This window comes from Pagrus major, chromosome 18 (assembly GCF_040436345.1).
Source record: "Pagrus major chromosome 18, Pma_NU_1.0".
In the NCBI taxonomy this organism is placed as follows: domain Eukaryota; kingdom Metazoa; phylum Chordata; class Actinopteri; order Spariformes; family Sparidae; genus Pagrus; species Pagrus major.
In genome coordinates, this window is record NC_133232.1 from 23,264,170 (window position 1) to 23,288,800 (window position 24,631).

General features: G+C 41.8%; 1 protein-coding gene across 1 annotated transcript; it reads left to right on the forward strand.

Annotated features, from left to right (window-relative positions):
* The first annotated feature begins 849 nt into the window (after nt 1-849).
* On the forward strand, nt 850-24,229 carry nr3c1 (nuclear receptor subfamily 3, group C, member 1 (glucocorticoid receptor)). Its single transcript, XM_073486436.1, has 9 exons — nt 850-1,128; nt 1,781-2,988; nt 15,626-15,786; nt 16,033-16,149; nt 16,286-16,567; nt 17,727-17,871; nt 18,758-18,888; nt 19,331-19,488; nt 19,892-24,229. The coding sequence occupies exons 2-9, from the start codon at nt 1,781-1,783 to the stop codon at nt 20,042-20,044; spliced, it is 2,355 nt and encodes a 784-aa protein (XP_073342537.1). The 5' UTR covers nt 850-1,128; the 3' UTR covers nt 20,045-24,229.
* The last annotated feature ends 402 nt before the right edge of the window (nt 24,230-24,631 follow it).

Consider the following 24,631-nt stretch of genomic DNA (forward strand, 5'->3'; position numbering starts at 1 on the left):
ATAGAAATCAAAACTAGATAGAAATTGTTTTTGCATCCTAATTTAGTCCCCACAATCAGTTGCATCAGATTTGAACAGCAATCCTGTGACTTAATCATAATATATTTATCATGTATTAATAATTAATGATCTTACAGTGATGGTGGTGTCTGTGGTCGGATACCCAGCTGTGCACTCACGTCTCATCATTTTAGCTCATGGTATCATTATTTGGAGATATGTAGTCCAGTAAAAGCTCCTTTTCACGTAGCAGATTCAGACCTACAGGCTACTTCTTTGGAGTGAGAAATAAAAACCACCTTAGTTGCAGTGTGCAGCCCAGAGATCATTGAGACTGCATGCACATCCATTCATAATTTCTCCCACTGTCCTCTGACTCAGACGTCTGTCTCTCTGTCAAACCACTGCAAGACAGTGGAGCCCCCGTGCAGGGCAGCTGTGTGAACACTCATGTAAGAGCAGACGAATGCAAACAGTTTAATATACACAGTTTGTTCAATGCTCAGGGGCACTTTATATAACTTTCCTTACACTTCACGCTGCTATTTGGGTCCTGGCATTATCAAACTGCACTGAAACTAACTCCTGCCTTGGAAGTTTGAGTCTTTATCATGATATAATTATTGATTTGTGGTCAGTAAATAAATGGTCGTCATTTTTTTCTTATTGTAAGTCCCCAAAGGCGTCCTGAGAGCTTGAACTCCTTGAACACAACAAGCCGCAGTTGCTCGGCGCGGCCAGCAGGGGGCGCTGTGCGTTGTAAACAGGTCTGCCATGGGGCTGGCTTGCTAGTTCTCCATTTTGTATGTTTTTCCTGGAGGTTAGCGCCTACTTTCCTAATGGCTAGCTGTGAATCCCCATAGCTCGGCCAGCTCAAGGCAGCCTGTACGACAATTTGCAAGCAAGATCGCACTGGAAGACTGAACAAGAAACTCACAAACGCTCTCAAATTGGCGTTTTTTTGTTTTTTTTTGTCGGTTTATCAAGCCATGTAGCTAAGAGACGACGCGCAAGGAGCAACGTTAACAAACATTGAGTCAGTGCTCCGTGTTGTGGACTGCCACTTTCAACCAAAACAATGTTGACAGACGACCTGTGGACACATACCAACAATCAGTCATTTCAAGGGTAAATACGAGCTTTAATTGAGATTTTATTTGATAAATATGTGAGTTAAAGACACACACTGCAACGTAGCTTTAGCCGGTTTAACGCTAAATATAAACAATTAAAGGGGCTATGTTGGCTAGCTGGCTAACGCTACTGTCAACGACATTCGACCGAAATGTGGGGACGTAGCCAGTCTAACTTAGCCACACTGCTACCTAGCATGCCAACACGTAGCAATAAGCTAACGTTAGCATATGCTATATTTTGGTAAAACTTTCCGGCTTTCTGTGTGTGACTCCTGGTCGAACGCATTTAATGTGTGTTTACTTGAAGTGCAGTTTAGGTGGGCACGTCTGTCTATGCGCGTAAACCAACATGTATGCTAACGGCGAGTAGCTAACGTTAGCCTCTTAAGCTATCAAGGGCGCGCGGGGGGTGGGGGTGCTACTGCTGCAACTTTCCCCAGTCTTATTGACCTAGCGTTTGAGACTTGTTCTCTTCATTTGCATAACCTGAAACCATTTTAATTTCCTCTACATGATAGCTGCACTAGTTTTTCAGCACGTCTGATAACCCATCGGTGTGTTTTAACATGGTTGCTGAGCATTCTTGTAAACGACACACCTTTCTGTTAACACTCTCTGTCTGTCTTCCCCCTTCAAATGAAAAGATGGATAAAGGTGGAGTGAAGAAGATCACATATAGAAGAGATGACCATTTAAGCAAATTGGTCTACACCGAAAGCACTGAGGAGGGAGGTCTGTTAAAAGTGGCTCCTCACAGTGCCATGTCCATCACCTCTGCCACATCTATCGTTCTTCCATCCAGCCCGTTGATGCAGCCAGGACAGGTGCCTAACGGCCTCAGTGACAGCCCCTTCCCAGAGGAGCTCACCTCCGTTACCGCCACTGTAGGCCCCGTGTTAGAAGACTCAGAGTCCAGGGGCCTGACCAAAGATCAGAGGGTTCAGCAGCAGTTCCTCCAGACACACACTTCCACTACATTTGGGCGTCAGATCTTGAGGGAGCATTTGCCCCAGTTGGAGGCCAGTATAGTGGACATTAACCAGTCCTCCATGGATTCACTTATTGGGGGGTCAGATCCCAACTTCTTCCCAATGAAAACAGAGGATTTCTCCATGGATAAAGGAGACCAAGACCCCATTGACCTTGATCACGCCTTTGATCACATTGGCAAAGATGTGGACGTGCACCAGAAATTGTTCAGTGACAACGCTCTGGACCTACTCCAAGATTTCGAGCTCACTGGGTCCCCCTCAGAATTTTATGTAGGGGACGATGCCTTCCTGTCCTCTCTGGCAGACGATTCTCTGCTTGGGGACGTTGGCTCAGAGAGGGACTTGAAGTCTGCTGTGGTTGAAAGCATTAACGGCAGTGGGGCAGTCTTTGTTGCTCTTAATGGCAGTAATATGACAAGTCCAGATCAGTCGTGCTCTAGCATATCCCCATCTGCCTCCTTAACCCCTACAACCACTTTGCCTGCATTGGTGAAGAAAGAAAAAGATGCCGGCTTCATTCAGCTCTGCACCCAAGGTGTGATCAAACAGGAGAAGACATCTGCAGGCCAGAGTTATTGCCAAATGAGCGGCACGTCCTCCACAGACATGCCCAGCTCTAACCCCATCTCCATCTGTGGAGTCAGCACTTCAGGAGGACAGAGCTACCGCTTTGGAGTCAACCCCAGCAGCAATGAAACTCAGCAGCAAAAGGATCAGAAAACAGTGACCAGCCTGTATCTCCCAGTGACGACCATCGCTGGGCCCTGGAACAGAGGCCAGGGTATCGGGGACAACGCGGCGATGAACAGGGCCAGTGAGGCTTTCTCAAGCTCTCCCTCTTTCTCCACCAGCTTTGCCAGGTGAGAAATGTTGGCAGTACTTGGCTGTTTAGACTGACCTGCCCTTTTGTTTTACTCTTACCAACCTGAGCTAACATGTTAATCTGGTGATCCCAGACATGTCTTAACTTGTGTCTCAATTTATCCTCCCTTGCATCACCAGACAGCTAATGTTCATTGCTCAAAGACCAGATGCATACATGCTCATCTTTGCAACAGAGCTGTTTCCTCCAGCTTCATGCCCACAAATCCTTGAGCTGAGATTATTAGGAATTTGAATTAGCAAAACAGGTTGTTAATCAGAATTATTTATGAGGTCAAAGTAAATATTTGCTGATTACTGCTGCTCAAATAAGATTATCTATGCAATGATCCCTCTAATGTGGTTATCAAAAACCTGTGACAAAGATATGTAGCAGAGGCAGGATATTTGACATTTTCACAATAAACTTTATTGTCTAAAATAATTCAGTACATGTAAACATTAAACTTCACTGGGAATTTAATAATTATAATTTACCCCAAGCATCTTTTTCCGCAGTCACATCAGGGTATATCGAACAACATATACACAGACACGGATATATCTGGTGTTTGTAGATAGCCGAGTGTTAGGGCGTACTGCCTGCAAATTTAGGTAGGATTTGGACAACGCTTCTTGAACACAATACTGACGTTCAAATACAATTTTCACCTGGAAGCATAGCTCACCTGAGCAATGTCACTGAAATGTCAACCTGAAGAGATTTTTGGCTCACTGCTGCTCGCTGACAGGATATGAATATCATTAATTAAAACTGCTGGCTGCTGATTATTTGTTTACGCCGCTTTATGGTTCACTGGTTTATAACCTTGTGTGTTAGGAAATGGTTTCAGTGTTATAATTGAGGTGTCTTTGACACTGCTCATGTTGCTGGAGTGCAGTAAACAATGGATCAGGGAGAGACAGGGCCTCATATATCTGAGACCAATCTATTTAAAAGATGCCTTTGTCAGCCTTTAATGTGAAGACATTGGTACGACTTTAGTGAGTTTGTGATTCGCCAAAGTAATTAATCAGTGCTGAGTATCAGTAATTGTTCATTTATCAGCCCTACTTGTGTTGTTTATCGTTTAACTTAGGCAGGCTCTGTTATCTGTTTTCACAAATGAAACACTGGTGGTTCTGGATAACAGCTATCAAAAAGGTGGTTATCAGCTGCTGGTGTCAGTCCAGGAATAATCCCGTTTGAGTGCACACGTGAAGGAGTTAGGGTTTATAACAAACACTCAGTCACATGCTGCATCACCAGATACAGGACAAAATATTTAATACATGTTGAACATATGGGTCCCTGTGGAAAAAATCAAGAAATTGCAATTTAAAAAATTAAAGAATCAACAAAGAATAATCCATACATTATAATGATGATAATAGACTAAAAAGTGATAGAAATAATATAAAATGAATGAACTGAATTGTACTGCACATAAATTTGCTACTTGTAACTGTGAACATTCATTTCCTTATTAAAATGTAAGGGCTGATTGGTGCAGTTAGATAGGGCACATTTATTTCTTGGATAGTGTCGTCTCACTTACAGTTTAGATACTTAAAGTTTACAGATATCACCACGTGGCCTCATGTGCATCTGAGCTACACTGTTGGTTTTATCATACAGTAAGTTCAGCACAATTAATATGCAACAATATGCAGTAAATGTATTATATTACAAATAAAAGCATCGTAATCTTCCTGCTAATTGTTTGTCGGCACATCTTTCTGCGCTCTTCAGTACTTGTTTCTTTAGCACAAGTGTGGTGTTTTTGTTACAGGAATGGTAGCTGTATTCTGCCCTCACTGTTGAGACATGAGGAGGTGGACATTTTCTACGTTTTGATAAGCCAGAACAAAAACTGCTCCTTGCAGGTTTGGTTTGCAGTGTTGGTTACCATGGCAATGGAGCTCAATTTAAAACCAACTCCTCGTCCTGAGACAGTAATGCCAGGTTTAACCCCTGAGTTTCTTAGTTAACCCGCTAATCCTGCTTTGTGAGACGGGCTCGTTGACTCTACAGGACGTGGCTGCACAATAAGCACACGGTCTGGAGAAAGGATGTGCTGTTTAAAAACCAGGGGAATTCCGCTTTTATCCAAGTCACATCTTTTTTCCTCTTCTGGACAAGCCTGAGTATGTGTGTTTGTGGCATGGCCCAACGGACACGTGATCCTCCAGTCGCGTTATGCCAAAAATAAATCTGTGATGTCTTCACTTGAAGCAGATCTGTCTCCAAGGAGCAGCAGAGTCAGTTCATTCAATAATAGGGATGAATGAATTGTGGCCTTTACAGAGTGATCAGCCCTGTACAGTCAGAAGGAAATTCTGATGTAGAGTAAAGTCAAAAGGGCTGCTTGTTCCCCTGACTTCCTCACGTGATTTTGCTGAATCTAAATTTCTGCTGTGATTTCTTTCCAGTGAGCATCGAGTCACAGTATTTGGGCTCCACCCGGCCCCACAAAGTGCCTTTTGTAAAGTCTTTCATTTGCTGCCCTGTAGACTTTTATGGGTTCAGCTGTGAATGTGGCTTTGGGTTCCAGTCGTGAAACGGCTCAATAGACATTCTTCACCAACAGTGGTGTGACAGTCGCACATCTTAGAGGCTTTTTTGTTTGTGTCTCTTTTACATTCACGCCTGTCTGACTCAGTATCTGATGGGGAGTGATCAGCCCAAACAGTTGGCACGCAGGAGTGCGTCATGTCAACGAGGGCACAGCTGTGTTCGTGTTTTTATTGTTTGGTATCATCTTCATGACTGTCTGACAGTCGACCTAATGCCTGGTGACCAGGAACAGATGGGGAGTGACACGAGATACACCTCATTTTCATTTCACATGTGGCTTTAATTACCTTGTTTTTGTGTACTTCAGAGGTGTGTATGTCAGTCTCTGTGTGTGTTTGAGCATAGGATTATGTCTGTGCATGTGGTGTGAGCCCAGATGATTTTGTGTGGGTGTTGGGTATTGGCTTATAGGTGGGTAAACATAGCATTTCTCTCTAGTGAGTGGGAGTTGTGTTTTTGTCTGTTCGCCTCAACCTGTGTGACATTTAGCGGCTTGAAATCGGCTGAACGCTGGGCTGCACCAGTTCTGTGGTTGTGAGGTGTTTGGCATCAGGTCAACATCACCCCCATCTTCTCACGCAAGGGTGCTGCTGCCGCTTCCTGCTGTGGCTGAGGCTCGGAGGAACTCGCGTGGCACAGAGTACCTGACCTGCCGTAGCTCCAAAGTTTGCTGCCTTGCACTGTGCAGGTCTTCTTGCATCAGTTCAACTAGCTGAGACTTGTGACATAGCCAGTCTCTGTCTCTCACATCCCCAGTGCTTTCCCATACCTTTATCTGTTCATTTATCACAGTTTTACAGTCTGACTCAGTTTTACGGTCTGATTCACAAACAACCGGCTCACACAATGAAGAATGCTTCACGTGGAGAAATGCTCCTATTTTGGGAAATGCACACCCTCATCGTATGATAACTGGTTCTGATGTGGCGTGACCTGATTCAAACTGAACTGCTCTAAAAGGAAATACCTACAGTGATTGGGGAAAAGAGGCAGATAATAATACAGCTTGTTTAGTAGGCCAGTGTTATGCAAGTATTGTTTTTAGCGTGGTATTTCCTGCTCGGCCTGTGATAGGCCCAAGCCATAGAGTGGAGTTCAATTTGTGGGTCAGCTGTAATGACTTAGCCATACTGCTGCTGACTTTAGCCTGAGCCGCCATTGTGCTCTGTTGTGATCCTCGGGGCTCCATGACAAAATATGATCCATAAAAGCCTTTTATAATGCACACTGTAGGTGACTGGAATTCCTCAGAGGCTTTTGACTTGATTGTGTGTAATGGAGGACTGTTGTTTGGAGGAGCAATAAAAGGGGCTCACTGAATTCAGACAAAGCAGTATTGTTTAGTTTCAGCCTGTAGAGCTCTCTTTATGTGCGCGAGTGTGAGTATGAGTGAGTGAGTGAGTGAGTGTTGTGTGGTTCAGGTTCTTGTACAGATAAAATGTCATTCATTCTAGGTTTTTCAGTGGAGGTTAGTTCAGTTTTCTATTTATTAATCAGATATAACCATTTATTGTCTGTCTTATCCGGCCTGATACCGCTGAATATTAACTGGAGCTGACTTTATTAGTTGATGAATCATGGAACAGAAAATGAATCGGCAACTAGTTTTTGTAATTTTTAAGCAAAAATACTAAACATGACCACGTTTTAGCGTCTCAAAATGCGAAGATTTGTTGCATTTCCAGGTGCACCAGCACATAATTTAAGGTGCACCCAGTAACACATTTTAATTTAACTTTTAACACATTTTGTAAGAGATTGTTCACAGGCATAAAGGTGCAGATAAAAGTTTTTTTTCCCCCTTTGAATCTCACAGGAAACAAGCCATTGCAATAACCTCAATTGTTGAAAAAAAAAAATACAGTGACAAGTACCGGGGAGCAATACACTGCACACACAGACGTGTACTGTACATGTGCAAAATATGCTGACAGTCTGCAGAAAATATGTTTATAGGCAACTGTCAAAACACTCTACTACTTTTACAGGCTACATATTTTAATTTTTTATGAGACCTTTTAAGTTTTAACCCCTTGACAGATATTTAGGTGCCTGTGCGACCAAAGCCCTGTTTTCTTTGTTATAAAATAGTAAAGTGAATATCTTTTAGGTTTAGACTGTTGATGGTAGAGCTGCAAGGATTAGTTGATTGTCATTTGTGACAGTAAATGAAAGAGAATTTCTTTTTTGACTGTTGGTTGAACAAAAGAAGCAAATTTATGATTTTGCTTTGGGCTCTGGAAAATTGTGATGAACATTTTTCACAATTTTTTTAAAATACTTTTTAGTAACTTCATGTAATCTATCCATGAGTATTTGTGAAAATAATCTTCAGTTTAACCGATCATGGAAAATAATCGTTAGTTGCAGCCCTAGTTGATGGGACAAAACAAGCAATTTAAAGATGCCAACCAGGGCTTTAAGAGATTTGATGGAGATTTTAAACTTTTTCTGACATTTTAAATACCAAACAATTAATCTATTTATTGGGGAAATAATAGGCAGATTAATCAAAAAGGAAAACGCTCTTTAGTTTCGGCACTTACATTAACACTGATAGGAGTAAATCTGACTTGCTGGCTCAGAGCCTGCTGTGCAGTCAGACCTGGGCTGAACGAAGCAGTGCCTGGGCAAGTTAAAGAGCAGATCCCACTGTGTCTGTGCTACGGCAGTAAAACTCCAGAGAATTTCACATGTGGGAATATTGAGTCAACTTTGGGAAATGTCTATGACTCACTGTTGAATAAACAAGAATAAAATAGACGGTGTTGGAGCAGCTTTTCTGACTTCTTCTCTGTCACAGCAAACACTTCTGCTATCTCTTCAGGTTGGTTTCCTCAAATCCTGCTCAAGATAAACAACTAACATGCTTAACATAACAACTATCTGTGTAAACATCTGAGGCAGCACATTTTTAAAGCATCCTATTGATGAAATGTAGGTCCGAGTCCTTGCCTCAGGGGTGTGTTTGACAGCTGCGGTGCCTGCGGGACTTTGTAACAACTTGTTGAATGTGTGAGTTTCTTGGTGACGGGGTAGGCTCAGTAGTGTAGCTGGGTATTAACAGGCAGTTATTCTGTGTCAGCTGAGAGCATAGAGCCTTATCAAACCAGTGCAGGGTCCAGATTGATAGGCCTTGGAGTACGACATATATTCAACTGGTGCTGGTGAAGTGAAATGTTGTTTGTCTGCACGGTTGGATATATCAGCTGTGGTTTGTTGCCTGGTTTGATATATGAGCAGTTTATGCTCCGAAGTCCATTTATATATAGCCTTATGTATTTATATAAAGCTTATACATAGTGTATGAATAGTCTCTGCTCTCAGTCTTGGCTCTCTGTTTTGAGAGCAATCTTTGGTCAGAGCTATTCAGTGCGCGGTCTCGCTCTGACACACCCCTCACCTCTCTGCCTCCCTCACCCGTCCTCTCTCTTCCCCTCCGTCCGTCTGTCCCCTGTTTTAGCTTCCTGCAGTCAAGGGCAGAGACCTTGACTGTCAGCAGAAGCTTTCAGCTGCTGTAAATCACCTGTCATTAATGCGCTTGTGTGTGTGGGACATGCGGGTCTTTTAGTGTTGTATATTATGCATGAGTGTGTAGATGTGCACATGTGTGTGCATGTGGGCGTGTCCTGAGTGCTGTGGCAGGCAGGCAGGCTGCCGTGAAGCTCTCACTCTCCTGACCTACTTTCCCTCCCGCCTTCCCACAGCTGGCGCCGAGTGAATGCACCAGATCAAATGCCAGCCATTCCAGTCGCTTTCGCGTTATTACCGCATTCCCCTGTAACCGCAGTTTTGCTTTTTTGTATTTAGTTTTTGTTGTGTTTTGACACTCAAGAGGCTTATAGAATTTCCCCATATCGAGGTTAAGAGGATATAGCTAAGTCTGTGCGTTGTTTGTGTCCTTCTTCTTACTTTTGTTGTACAGCTGCCGAGTCAGCAAAGTCAAACTTTGGGAGTGGGTTCCTCCCCCATTCAGCGGTATCCAGCTGAAGGTATTACGGTTGTGCACACAGTAGCAGCAGCGGGCCTCCAATTCATTTTACAGGCCAGGAAGCTGCCTCCCACCTACACAGAAGTCACTAACGGCTCCTACTATGGAAACTATTATGGAAACTCAAATACCCTCGGGGTTATTTCTCTCATGCTCAGCCGTAGGGTTAGTTTAGTCTTCTTTGGTTTTTGAAGCTGAGCTGAAGTTGCTGCACTGGGCAACCAAATGTAGCTGTTTGTCAATAAATCATCAAGGAGGAGATGGTGACACTGAGGGATCATCCAGCGTATCACATGTGAAGTATCTCATTAATGGACTTTATCATAAATCATAACAATGGCCTTAAAAACACTTCATGTTCATGTAAAACTGCTCCAAAGAGTACTATATCTCCACTGTATTAATTTCCTATGGCAGCATGGTACTTATGTCAAGTACTTATAAAGACATACAGTCTGTTTGTATTGGAGGGCCCAGGATACAGATATTTTAGAGAAGTCCAGCCCAGTCTTTAACCAAACAAACCCCGTCTCTCCACTCCCTCATAGAAGCTGTGTTGTTGTTCTGCGTGCAAGAATGATTCAGAGCGTGCAGACCAGTTCCCCTTTCTATTTTGGTGGCTCTTACCTCGGGGAAGGAACGCTTCCTTCTGATCGCCTCTCCGCGCTCACAGATGAAGATGAGGAGATGTTTCTACCTGTATCAGTAGCAGTGATAAACATCACACAAAAATCTGGTTTTAAGCATGCAATAAACCTGGACAGATTTTTGTGAAGATCCTCTTTCTCTTATTTTCAGTCTTATTTAGGAGCATGACCTCACCACATGTGAGTCCGAGACAACCAGTGGAACTAAATAATTGTTCGTATTTTTCACTGAGCTGACGCATGTGTTGTGGCTGGGCCTGAAGTAGGTCAAGGAGGATGATGTAGACTAATATATGGAATAAATGCAAAAGCACTAAACAATCTACTGCACCGAAAAAGAAGCAGGCTGGTACTGTAATGATGTAGTTCTTACAGCTGCTTGTCTGGATTGATAAAGAGGCTGGGGTATACAGAGCAGTGGCCTGCCAAGCTACTCGTGACACTCGCAGCTAAAAGGGGATTATGAATTGTTAAGCAGGGCAGTGGGCCACCAGCATTATCGTAAGTGCGTGAAGTGGCTTGCCTCATTAAAACCCAGGCTGATTGATCACACTCCTACAGAAGTAAGCAGTTAACTTTCTCAGCACTGCTCTTGTTGAAGCCGAGGCCCATCTCGGGGTGTCTCTGCTTTTGTGCTGTGACTGTGCTCTGACCGATAGTAAACTCAGAGGGAATGCAAGAACTTCCTGTCGGTGGCGAGCACTCGCTTCAACAGATGGTTTCAGAAAGAGGAAATTTGGTCTCTGCAGATTGTCATGCAGCTTTGATTGGTTTCTGTGTGACAGTCCTCAAAAACAGGCTTGTAACATGTCCCATGGCTGAGTTGAATGTCATCTACTGATGCCATATTGTATTTTGAGAAAATATTGAAAAGCATCGACTTCACTTCAGGCTTACATCGGTGTTTTGAAACATGTAGTGGCTGCAGTAATTGGATTTGACCCAGTAGCCTAAAGCCTTCTAGTAAAGCTGTCCTGATGACACCTAGTGGGCCAGTGAAGGACAAATGGGTCACCCATTCATACCCTATGACATCATCTTCATCACTCTGAATAGACTCCTCTGCCCCGAAGGGCTTTTGTTTGTGTGTCCACACTGTATATTGTATGTGTGTGTGCTTAACCGTTATGGAAACCCAACATAAATCTGTGTGGGAGACAGATGGCATACTGGTTACATCATCGCAGCAGCATAGGCTTTATATGTATTGTATTGACCAAATGACCCTTCAGTCAGGCCGTTACTGTTTGTGTTTACTGTGATCCAGTCAGCAGGTATTCAGACATGCTGGTTGAAGCATGAATGAAGTACTGAGAGCTATAATTCAGATGATAATATAACAATGACAGTTTATCAGAAGATTTATAGAAAATAAAGGCAAACTATGAAACATGATGCCTAGATATGCTTGTCACAACACAATTATTGCCCATCCTTAAATGGCTACGGTGAAGCATTTGTTTCAACTGTTTTTCCTATAACCGATCTTAAAGCAGCAATTAATTGCCGTTTTTGCCAACTTGAGGGCAGTGGATCAAGCTGTAAACACAAAATTGACATATTATCACCTTGTAAACTTGTTATAGCCAGCAAGAGTCACGTTTCTGGCCAGTGGTGCACTGCCCCCTTACAGCAAGAAGGTTCTAGGTTAAAGCATGGCGGCTGGCTAGGACCAATGTGGAGTTTGCATGCGAGCCTGAGTGGTTGTCTTTCTCTGTGTCAGCCCTGTGATTGCCTGGACACATGTCCAGGGGTGTACCCCGCATGTCGGCTTCAGCCCCGTGAAACCCATCAAGGATCAGCATAGATTGATTGAAATTTCTGGTTGATTCCAATCTTCACAATCGTCTTTCTTTTTTCTTCCTGGTTTCCATGAGGGCTTTACCCGAAACCAAGATTTTCCAAGTTGATTATGAGTTGGCAATTTTACTGAATATTTAACTTTTTTTTAAAACCTACAATTATGAGAAATATGTCATTCATGGCAGTCAACCCAGCGCATATGCAGAGCAACCGCAGTGTAACAACATCAGATCTCCATACACTAAAATGACAAGCAGTGCCCTTGTTGTAGTTGCGGTACAAAATCCTAGTTCACCATAGAGCCTCTCTTGTGTGGCTCCGGACAAAGATGTCAGCTGATAAAAAGTAAATAACGCGTGACAGCAGTTGAGGAAGTTGTACCGGTGTCTGGTTGAAAATGCAGTTAAGCCAACTTTGCTGCGTTTGGCACCAAAGCTGAGAGTGTTGGAGCAGCAACTGCAGAGTTGGGTGATAATTAAGGTGGCCGAGAGAGCTCAAGGCACAGCAGCTGAAGAAAGCACATGCAAACAGACAAAACACAAGCAAATTAAGAAATTGTCTTTATCAAGTTGACAACACATGTGCAGCAATTAGAAAACATGCTGCAAAAACAATTGTAAAATTGTACTTATATTATCAGTTTGTTATTGGAATTGGTGAAATCATAGCTGATAAAGAGAGGCGCTCATACAAAGCCAAATTGCTTTCATTGACTTAAAGTGCAGCATCTACACCAAGCTTGTTTCTTAGGAAGACAACACAATTGCAATTTGCAGTATATGGTTTGCAAGGGTTCTGAGAGAAAGAAAAAAGTGAGTTTTAACAGAACCAGTCTTATTAGAGCTGTGATCATCCATCCAATCTCACTACATCTTGGCCTTTCTTACCCTCAGGTGTGCATTAAGTAGAGGTTGTGAACTTCTTTTAAAGTTAGTGTGTTTGTGGAGAGCAGGGGAGAGAAGAGAAACCAGCGCAACCCTTAATGACAGCAATACGCAGTAAAGATGAAATGACTCGAGTGCTCATAAATAAGGTATATAACATGTTGGGAATTGGATCCCTGAAACTGGTTTGTTGGAAAATTGACCACTACTGGGCTCCGGTCACAAACACAGAGTCTTCAGTTAGATTTAAACTTTGCCTGCAGAATAGAAATGGTAAAAGTAGTAAAAATTGTAAGGCAAAGTGGTGCATAATTCACGAGTTGTTACTGACAGCAATAACTAAAAGCATCTGAAGACTGTTAAATGAGATTAATCGGTATACTCTCTGTGGGACTTTGAATACCAAACATCAACTCTTGCAGTCACTACAATTATTACTATACTGTCACACTGAAACCACGTGAACAGTTCACATTTTACAGTAATACAGGTCAGACTAGCTAGGATTTAACTTAACACTTAGCAAGGCTAACATCCAAACAGACTAATTACTGAAACAAGTCTTGAACTTCATTAGTCCATAATCATGCACAACATGGGGTTCAGTTTTATAATTTTTGCTGCAACTTTTGCACTTCTGTTGTGATCCTAAGAAAAATTTCTCAGGACCAAAGGCAACACTGTGCTTGGAGACGGTGATATATTCTCGTTTGGCGAGGCAAATACAAACAAAGGATGATCAAAAGTTAATCTGTAGCGCATTAGATTTGAAGGATTTTCATTTTTCTGCATTTATATATAATATTAATACTGTTTCTGTTTACTCTGTAGCTGCGTAGGTTTGGCTTTGTATTTGAGTTAGAATGATGAATCTAATTCCCAAGTCTAAAAAGGAGTGATCTTTACCATAGCTAAAAATATTTATAATAATATTCCTTCTGCGCAGGTCGTTCACCTCAGACAATGATGAATTGTGCACACAATATGGAGTGTGATTTGTTTCGTGCTTCTGTGTAATACATCTTGGCTATATCTACCACACTGAAATTAAACCTTTTGTTCCTCAAAACTTTTTCGGTGAGGTGCCTCAGCAGAATGTAATTTTTAACAAGAACAGTCAATCAGATGTTGTAGAAAATGCTGGTTTGCAGGATTTTCATGGATTTAGTCGCTGTGTGTTCTCAATTACATCTGCCCCAGGTTTCACCTCTCACAGCTGGTCCAGGGGGGAGCTGTTCAGTGAGCACCCCACTTTGGGGTGAAACACTCCAGGGTTTTAGTTTAAACTGTACGAAACAATGCAGTCAGAGACAGACAGGAAATGGAAGCTCACAAACTATCATCAAAAGAGGTGAATGGAGAGATTTATTGACCGCAGTGTGTTGTAAGCGGTGCTTAGAAAGCTCTCAGCCCTGTCATGACTAGACGTCTCCTCTGAGGTCTCTCCCTGATCTTTTTTTTTATTTTTATTTTTTTTATCTGGCAGCTGAATACTTCATCAATGCTTTGATGTTTCTCTCAGGTTTTCCCATCCCCGCTACACCCACTGACTGCTGGGGCCTGACCTGCTTTCATGCTAATACCCTCATGTGTTGCGTAATTCCGACTGAACTTGGCTCCCCGGTTCAATTCTGCATAAGTGTGTCAGTCTGCAGTGACAGTTCACAGCAGCTGTTGTAAAGTAAAACGCTTTGTTTTTCATTGCGGTGGCAGGCCTGTGGACGTATGGACAGACAGACACAGTTGTTTGCATGTCCAGGGCTCAATAGCCACTCATTGTGGGCGTTGTTGTTGCTGTGGCCACTGGGTTAGAAAGGGGGTGTGGACCTCTGGCGCATGAATGCTGCAAAGCCCGACGCCCTCTTGTGGTCGTTTTGAAAAAGTGCATCTCTAACCACTGTTGACTGGGTCTGGAAACGTTTGTGGTTCAATTCAAAGGAAGAAGGGCTGGTTTATGACAAGCACTGGATTTAGGATGTGACCACAGATCTTCAGATAATTTAGGCCTTAGGCCCAAATGGGCACAATGGCCGCACTTCTCTTCACTCATGATGTTGGGAACGAAGGCTAAGTAAAGGGGGGATGAAAGCACAAAGAACACATTGACTCTTATGGGTGTACACGTATGTGTAGTGTATCTGTGTTGTTTATTTATTTAAAGTTTTAGTGCAGAGATGTAAATATGACCTGCAGCTGAACCCTCAAAACTGAGAGGATGCTTTCAGGAGTAGAGGTGGACAGTATGTAAATGGCCTGCTGTAGACGTACAGCATTTGTCTCACATGGATTTGGGCTAAGTTGTCCGTTTTTATTTTTGATTTAAGTCAGCGTGTTGTCTTTGGTAGTAGTTTTTTTTTGTCTTGGTTACAAGTTTCCTTGTAAACAAACGTAATGATTGCATTTAATGTTCTGTATCCTTGAGGTCTAACAAACATGAGGAATGAATGTCCTTCCTCATAACACACAAACTTTTCCAAGATCGTTTACATCCATGTTTGCAGGCAGTCCTCCTCTTTCCTGCCTTTGCAGACGCATTGCTGCATATCTTGGCATTACCACTGCCTGTAAATCAGTGGATAGTGTTACAGTGTTGACATGCATGTACATGTGTGTCTTCAAACAAACAAAATGGGCACCCACTCACAGAAAAACTGCTCCACTGCGCTTCTAGAGGTCAAAAACTTGTAAAAGAGGCTGACATTTTTCTGCTTTGTCTCCTCCCTCTCCCTCCAGTTCCATCTCAAGACAGGAAGCGGTCACTGCTACATCCTCGGCACAGGGAAAGAGCGGGACTCATAAAATCTGCCTGGTGTGCTCTGACGAGGCTTCAGGCTGCCACTATGGCGTTCTCACCTGTGGCAGCTGCAAGGTCTTCTTCAAGAGAGCAGTGGAAGGTACAAAGCTATAAGACATCATTATTTCCTCACTGATTTATTCATTGCCTGCGATAAGCTCATTCGTCGCTAATCTGTCTCTCATAAGTCTGCTCAAAAGCCGGAGTCATTATGATTTTAAGTTGAAGGCATGATCATTACAAAGTAAAGGACGGTGATGCAGCTAATTAGTTTTTCCTCCCTGGAGTGTTTGTGACAGCAATGAAGGTAAATAACAGATTAATCTTTCTCTTCCATGTGCCTCAGGGCAGCATAATTACCTGTGTGCTGGGAGGAACGACTGCATAATAGACAAGATCAGGAGGAAGAACTGCCCAGCCTGCCGCTTCCGCAAGTGTCTGATGGCTGGCATGAACCTGGAAGGTACATATTAACCACACGGATAACGCCAAACAGTGTACCCTTGATTTGGTTTAATTGCTCCCGTCTCCTCTTCACCTTTTCTCTTTATTAATTTGAAAACTTCCTGTTATGCTCATCTCTGTTTTCTCATCTGCAGCACGCAAAACCAAAAAGTTGAACCGCTTAAAGGGCAACCTTCCGAGCAACCCGCCCGAGCTGACCACTCCTCCGCCAATGGAGGCTCGCTCCCTTGTGCCCAAGTGCATGCCTCAACTCGTCCCCACGATGCTGTCCCTGCTGAAGGCCATTGAGCCGGACACCATCTACGCCGGCTACGACAGCACCCTGCCCGACACCTCCACCCGCCTGATGACCACCCTCAACAGGCTGGGTGGCCGGCAGGTCATCTCTGCTGTCAAGTGGGCCAAGGCTCTGCCAGGTTAGTAGTGTACCCTGCCAGTAGGAGTGTAAATGTGTGCTTAGCAATGAGTGTTGACTATTTATGGTGAGGTAATTATAGTATTTGTTAGTTAGTTAGCAAAGAGATGGAAGATTATATGTCAGGACAAGAAATTGTTGTGACCTTTTAACTAAGTTAAGAGAGGGAAAAAATCAAGCCCGCACCAAGGCGAGTTAATAATGTGTGCTGTCTAGGGTTGCATCATGTGTGAAAAAAAAAATAACTAGAGCCAACCCAATACTGGATTTTTGGCACCGATAGCAATATAGTTCGGTCTGAATGATACATTTTGCATCAAAATTTTTATTTTAACTGCAAAACCCATTAAAATCATGATGATGGGACATTTGTTGGGCTCTTCTGTACCAAACAAGCATGATTGCTTACATCTGGAGAACAAGATTTGTAGGCTAGTGCATCTCTGCAGCATTACAGTACCTTAGTACGTTACAATGCCTTTTCGTCACATTTTACCCTCATCAAAAAACTGCAGCTTCTGTGATTTGGATATTGTTATTTTTCAATAACATTTTTCTTAATTGTGCAGCCATTGTGCCGTCCTCATTGTTCATTCTATGAAGGCACACACAACCCAAAAAGCAGCCAGTACTTGCAATCAGATTTTATTTTAACAGCTCCAACACATTGCAAGCATGAATATTTCACAAGTTTTAGTTAAAAGCAGGATATGTTGTAATGTATTAGTGCAGCACAAAAAGGTGTCTTCTCTGCTGTGACTTATGAAAACAAACACACTGGCTCTACATCTGGATCTCCTCCATCTGGGATGAGGTTGGCACAATGACACATTTGGTAAACGGTGAAATCTGATTATGGTGCTCAGTTAGAGAAGAAGTTGAAAAAGAATCTGCATCAACAAAATGTACGTGATACTTACATTACGTACCTTTAGTCCATTCTTTATTTATATTTGGTTACTCCAAATTGTCGTATTCCTTCATCGTCAATGAATCGTCACCTTGTCTTTTACCAGGTTTTAGCCAGGGTTAGCCTCCACACCTGCAAAACAAGTTCACTCAAACACTATTTTTCAGGAGCACCATCACCAGACTATGCAAGACTACTAATGTGGCTATATTGGTACTTGGTTGAAGTATTTTTGTGTCCTTCCGTTCAGGTTTCAGGAACCTGCACCTGGACGACCAGATGACTCTGCTGCAGTGCTCCTGGCTTTTCCTAATGTCTTTCGGTCTTGGCTGGAGGTCTTACCAGCAGTGCAACGGCAACATGTTGTGTTTCGCGCCAGACCTCGTCATAAACGAGTACGTACAAGTCCATTTTCAGTCAATGTACAAGTCTAACATTTATTGTTTAATTTGATACCAAAAGTATTACTACATCAATGTGTTGAGACTTAATTTTTTCCTCACATAAATCCAGCATTAAAGTGATGTATGCAACCCTCTTTTCTCTATCAGTCAGCCAACGCATACATCTGTTTGTTTATATATCAGTGCAGCTCTCTGCTCTGTGCTGTGTGTGTCGCATCTCCCAAGAATCAAACAGCGTCTGTCAGCTGTCATCGGTAATCAGTGTTTCATCCCTTGAATAGACTCGATGACTCCATTTGTAAACAGTACTCTGAGTGTCTGAGCAGTCTGCACAGCTACCATGCTCAGGGCTGTAATAGGCCTTTTAATATTTTCCTTTTTTCCCTCATAATCATGAGATTAAAGTTAATCGGATCATAATTAATATCTGATGATGTTATGTTCTCTATTTGTCTTTATCCAAACAATCTTTCTCAGTTTGATAAAAGCCAAAGACATTCTCATTTTTTAAGGTTGTCTCAAGAAATGCGGCATTTATGATTTACATTTTTATGAATTTCATGTTCACTTTGGCTCAAGTTAAGCAATAAAAAAGCAGCTCCTGAACATTGATTTCAAGAGTTTTTGCACAAGTTTGCCCCCAGTTTCACCCACAACATTAATTCATCACTGAGATGATGCTCACTCATCATCTCAGCCTTCTACTCCGACAAACTAATAGACTGAATCTCATTTCAGGAAGAGTGATTTAAATGGGATCCGCAAATTGTTTGCAGCAAGACCTTGAACATTTAATCTATTACAGCAGCCTTCTAAACCTGCTATGACTTATGGCGAAACAAGAATGGTGTTGCTTAACTGTTTCTTACTCCACCAGGGAGCGGATGAAGCTGCCCTACATGGCCGACCAGTGCGAGCAGATGCTGAAGATCTCCAGCGAGTTTGTCCGGCTGCAGGTCTCCCACGACGAGTATTTGTGCATGAAGGTCCTGCTGCTGCTCAGCACAGGTCAGACATTCAGCCCCACACCTTCTTCCACCATCACCTGTCCAACTTGAGTCGTGTTAATAGAATCATTACAAAAGCCATTACTCCAATCCAGCACTGTCCATGGATGCCTAAAGGACAAAACATCACATCACAGCACTTTACCAACTCATTAACTGACATGCAATTATTGTAAACAGGAATTGAATTGTCACATGGCTGCCTGGCTTGGTACAGAAAGACACACACACACACACACACACAATTTCACCAGCTAGAGCACTAACTGATTAACTGCAGGGGTATCTAAACATAGTCTAGTGTGGCAGAATTAAAGATGTGATATACAGCCAGTAGTTATACGTAGCTTTAGTGTGACGTACTGGTGTGTACAACACGGGGTACAGTACATCATCCCTATCTCTGTCCCAGGTGTTGACATTTTATCTCGCCTCTCTCACAGTGCCAAAGGATGGCCTGAAGAGCCAGGCGGTGTTCGACGATATTCGGATGTCGTACATCAAGGAGCTGGGTAAAGCCATTGTGAAGCGCGAGGAGAACTCGAGCCAGAACTGGCAGCGTTTCTATCAGCTCACCAAGCTGCTCGATTCCATGCACGAGGTACAGAGATCCATCCTTCGACATTGGCATTACATGTTATCAGCAAATGCTTATTGACCACCTGCAGTCTGCAGCTTTCTTAATCCTGAAACAGTAATTTACTTACTTTTCGTTCCAATAATGCAAAGGTATATCAGTCAATGAAGATCTTTCTCTTCGGATTTAAAGTTCTTACCCTGCACCTTTAATCATAAAGCATGTCATTAATGAGATACATTTTTTAATCGCTTGACAGCTCTAGTTCTAAGTTATCATTCTAGTTGATAAGTACAGCATTTACCATCTTACTAGCCAAACATCAGATATGTCGTCATATGCTGCCAAAAGATGGCCTATACCAAGATAGGTCATCAAGTGTTTTTCTATTGATGATCCACCAACACGTTCCCCTGTGTGTCTGCAGATGGTCGGAGGACTGCTCAGCTTCTGCTTCTACACCTTTGTGAATAAATCCCTGAGTGTGGAGTTCCCGGAGATGCTGGCCGAGATCATCAGCAACCAGTTACCAAAATTCAAGGCCGGGAGCGTCAAACCTCTCCTCTTCCACCAGAGATGACTGTGCCCCATAAAAGACACAATGCCTTAAATTCCCACCACATCACCTCACTATCCCCCGCCCCCAACCCCACCTCCCTCCGAAGAGCGACAATGAAATGGACTGAGGATCCGAGGCGAGGAGTGAATGATGTTTTCAGGAGCAAGTATGCAACTTTGTGTAGTGGGTTATGGGTCTGGAGAGCGGAGAGCGGAGAAGAAACCAGACAGCGAGCACAGAGCAGACTAAGATGTAGTGTATAACAAGTAGGAAATGTTTGTAAGATAAAAGCTGATCGCAAAGAGAAATAGGCTTAACATCCATGTCGTCTCAGGTTTCTTACCTTCAAACACAGAACGATATCTGAAGTAGATACAAACAAACATCTATGTACAGGTTCTGATAGTATTTTCTACATTTTCAAATTGTAACAGTTTATACAATTTTCCAGGTCGTTGTTACCTGGGAAGGTAACAAAGCTTAATTAATAACATGCTCTTAAGTAGGCTCTTTGACTGTATGGTCCTCTTTTAGTTTTTATAGGAGGTTGTAACAAAATGTTTATCAGTCACATGGAGAAAAAAAAGACATTTTCCAGTCATGTAAAAAGCATATATCATTGCTTTGATAGATACTTCAGACATTGAAACTGACGTGCACCATTCAAAGGATGATTTCTCCCACACGCCGACCTCTTCCAGGTTTACACACGTCTATTATAAAAGGGAAAAAAAATGTGCCTTTTTTGCTTCAAATATCATGTTAGCCATTTCTTTCTTCCCGTTGAACCCATAGTGGTCTACCTTCATCGTACGTTGATTGTACTTTTCATGTAACATGCAGTTGCAAGTTTTCCTTTTTCTCGATGGCTGTGTTTATCTTTAGAAGTGGCAGCTCGGTCCATCCTCCCCGTGTGTAGAAATTATCCTCGTCTTTAAGAAAGAATATTCAAAGCCTGCTTCCTTTCACATGATCTCACGCACACTCAACTCCTTAAGTGCTATTTGAGCACTTTGTACCCTGCTAAAGGCTTGAAAAGACTGTGAAGAAAGACTGTTATGCTGTACAAGTCTTTAGCATATGATTTTTTTAGATGGAAGGTAGAGAACGTTTTCTCGTAGGAAATAGCCCACTCTGATGTTTATTTTAGCCCCAACTCCTGCCTCCGTAGTCTAATAATGGAATGTGATAGATACCTGCGTCTACCAATCATAGAAGAGAGGGCATATTTTATTGTTTTCAAGATTTTGTCATTTTTAGTTCATGAGGAAAACTAATTTCTGTGGTTCAGCCATGGCTCCAACTGGTTGGAAAATAACCGTCCTTCAATTTTTTAAGTTGTTTTTACAGTCTATTTTGTAATACTGACACACATGCAGTCATGATTCTGCCACTGATCATCCTTTGTCGACAGTACATTCACAATCTCAATAAGAATCTGGTTTATCTAAAGGAATAGTTCAACATTTTTGGAAATGTGCTTGTTTGTTTTCTGCCAAGAGATAATTGAGAACATTGATACCACACTGTTGTCTTAACGGTTGATGTGGAGATGGAGTCAGCAACCAGGTAGCTTTAGCTTAGCGTAAAGGCTGGAGGGGGAAACAGCTAGCCTGGCTTTATCCAGAGGTAACTTGCACCATTTCTACACCAAAATAAGTACGCATGTGCAGGTAGGTTTTTTGTTCTGTGTGAAAGGGGTTCATCTGCTACAGATGTGCAGGTTTTGTATTTTGTTCCCTTTTAGACAAAGCCATGTAGCTATTTGTCCCAGTTTGTTTTTAAGCTAAGCTAACTGGCTCCTAGCTTCATATTAAACACAGACATGAGATTGGTATCAGTTTTCTCTTCTAACAATCCTCGACAACGTGAAGCACGTTTCCCAAAATGTCTGAACTCTCCCTTTTTAAAATGATGAACAGCTTGTGTATACTGCACTTTGGATCTGATGTTGGCAGACTCACAACCCTGTAAACCTCCCACAGCTGCTGATAACCTTTGACCCCCCCTGCTCCTTTAACACCCTGTAGGCACCGTGTCTTCACGTCTTTGTAACTTTAGAACATTTGCACGTTTGTTCGTCCGCTCCGTAGTCAATCCCCCCCAACGTTTCAGAGCACTTAGCATCAGTCCCCTCATGGAGTCGTTGGAGTCTAGCATCACTGACTGGGGAGGCAGGCAAAATGGATCCTTTATTCTCTGGGAACTATTTCAGTGCCAAACTCCGGTTTTGTCTGTTTTCAGTGATGCTGAAAATCGGTCAGTGTTTGTATCAAAATAGGTAACACGTCTCAGTATTGATGCTTTTTAAAAATTTGTCCACAACTAGTTAGAAAAGTGAATTATGCCTGAGCTTCAGTCACTTAACGAGTGATAACCGAGCTGTAACATAAAGCACTCACAGATGTGTGATCACAAAGAATAATGTAGGTCTAAATCTTTCTTTGTGTGTTGTGTAAGTAATTTGAAATGTGCTGCAATGTTTTCATCATTTCATCAGCACAAAAATAATCCAGGTTTTGACAGGAATATGAACCTTAAAGAGGAACTTGTTTAGTTTAAAAAGAAAAGCTCTTGACAGATTAAAGATGATGCCCTGCCAGTTTAAAATAATTGGATAAATGTGTCAAGTGAGCATCTACAAAGTGCTCGCCGGTGCATTTAAATATGGAAAATGTCAAACGATTCTGCTGCTGGTTTGTCGCTAAGCTATCCCAACAAGAAATGTAAAAGCACTCATTATAAATGTTGAAGCGCTCCCATGCTCAGGTTGTTGAAATTTGATGTCCGATTCACACAGTATGTGGTTGTCTCTGTTTAGTCGTTTTATGTCCTGACTTTAAGAACCAAAAAAAAAAAAAACATTCAGTTTGGATTCCCAAAATGTGTCTGCCTCTGTGATTAATGGTGTATTTTTGTCAGGTTCAAGTCATCAAACTCGCTCCACAGATTAGGATGAAGTTTCAGGAATGTGCTGCCACGGTCGTCATTCACACCCATGCTTAGATAAAAGTTCTTTTTTTCTTTCTGAAGTTTATTCAAAAGTTTAAAATCATCTTCATAAACTGCATAGGGGTTACTCATGGGTTACTTTCACATTCAGTGTATCCAAATCTCTGCTGCTGCTCATTTAAACAGGTATATATATATATATATATATATATATAATATATATCGCACACTTGCCTCTTCTTGCTCAAAAATGTATCCTCTCTTACTCATTTGTACATTTTTGAGGAGGACTTCTGAATATGCAATAGAAACGACAGATAATCTATCACCATCAGATAACATAATGTGGTCGCTTCCTCGTTCTTTATTTTCCAGTATAAGCTATTTTCATACAGGAGAATCACATTTAACTTTATCTCTGCAGGCCAGATTTTCAGGAAACAGATACACTTATTCAGTCATCACACACATAAAAAAACAACTATTTGTTTGAATGCAAGGTGACCAAAGCAAGTACAGACAAACTCAACATTATGTCAGTGTAAACTACGTAGCTCCTAGAAGACAAATGTACAGTTCTTTGTTTTGGATTAATTTTTTTTTTTTTAATTTTTTTTTTGGGGGGGGATTGTTTTTTGGTTTTGTTTTTTTTTAAAAAAACACATTTTTTACTCTAACATGATGGCTTTGGTCAAATTCTGTAATACTGTGAATAGGATAGGAATTGGTCTTTTTCACACACACAAAACTGTTTGTGAAAGTAATCAACCAGCTTGAATCTAAAAAAAAAAAAAAAGATTTGCACTACCCAAATATTGTTTGAAAATCTATTTTGTATAAAACATATGCAGACATTAACTTTTGAGAATTATCAAGGGCAGATCATGTTTCACTGGTATATGCTTTCTCTAAAAAAAATAAACATTTGTTTAGCTTAAATTTTTTTGAATATGTACATATAATCCATTGTAAAGAAAATGTGGTGTATTTGTCTCCAAATAATAGTTTTTCTATACCTTCCCTCTATATTATTTCTCCTCTGTAGTGTGACTCCAGTCGATCTTTTCCTCCATTGATTAAAGGTCAAACTGTTTGTCTTCGTGTGGTACTTCTCATATAAAAGGAACTGTATGCTGATGTTTGCCATGATATTAACTCATGATTCTGAACAGTGGAAACGGTAGGCTCATTGTAAGACACTTCCCGTGATCACACCAAGTACTTGTTCAATCAAATAAATACGCTTTTCCATTCTGACAGCTGCTTTATTGACTGACCGTTGAGGTTTACTGAATTATGGTTGGAGTGTTAAAGAGAGGAGTCACATGATACTAAGGAGAGCCACTCAAGGACCAAGTCCAGCTGTAAAGTGTAAGGTTTAGTTTGAAAATGAAAATTCAATCGTTATCTACTAGCCCCCATGCAGATGGAGAGTTGGATGAAGTTTCTTAGTCAACAAAACAATTCAACTCCAGAAGCCCAGAGACTTCAAACAGAGTGCACGCTAACGCTTTTAGCTTAACAGCTATATTGAAGATTCCAGCTTTATAAAGGGTGTAAATAACATCCTTGTGGGTTTTTTGTTTTGTTTTTTTTCATTTATTTTGTATGTTTTAAAAGTGCCCTTCTACTCCAGTTGTTAAGGAGAATGCAGCA

What these genes read in the sequence shown, in the direction of transcription:
- nr3c1 (XM_073486436.1), top strand. Translation starts at nt 1,781, where the DNA reads ATGGATAAAGGTGGAGTGAAGAAGATCACATATAGAAGAGATGACCAT. An exon ending in CTTCAAGAGAGCAGTGGAAG is followed by an intron (nt 15,787 to 16,032) that starts GTACAAAGCTAT and finishes CATGTGCCTCAG; the next exon opens with GGCAGCATAATTACCTGTGT. An exon ending in GGCTGGCATGAACCTGGAAG is followed by an intron (nt 16,150 to 16,285) that starts GTACATATTAAC and finishes TCTCATCTGCAG; the next exon opens with CACGCAAAACCAAAAAGTTG.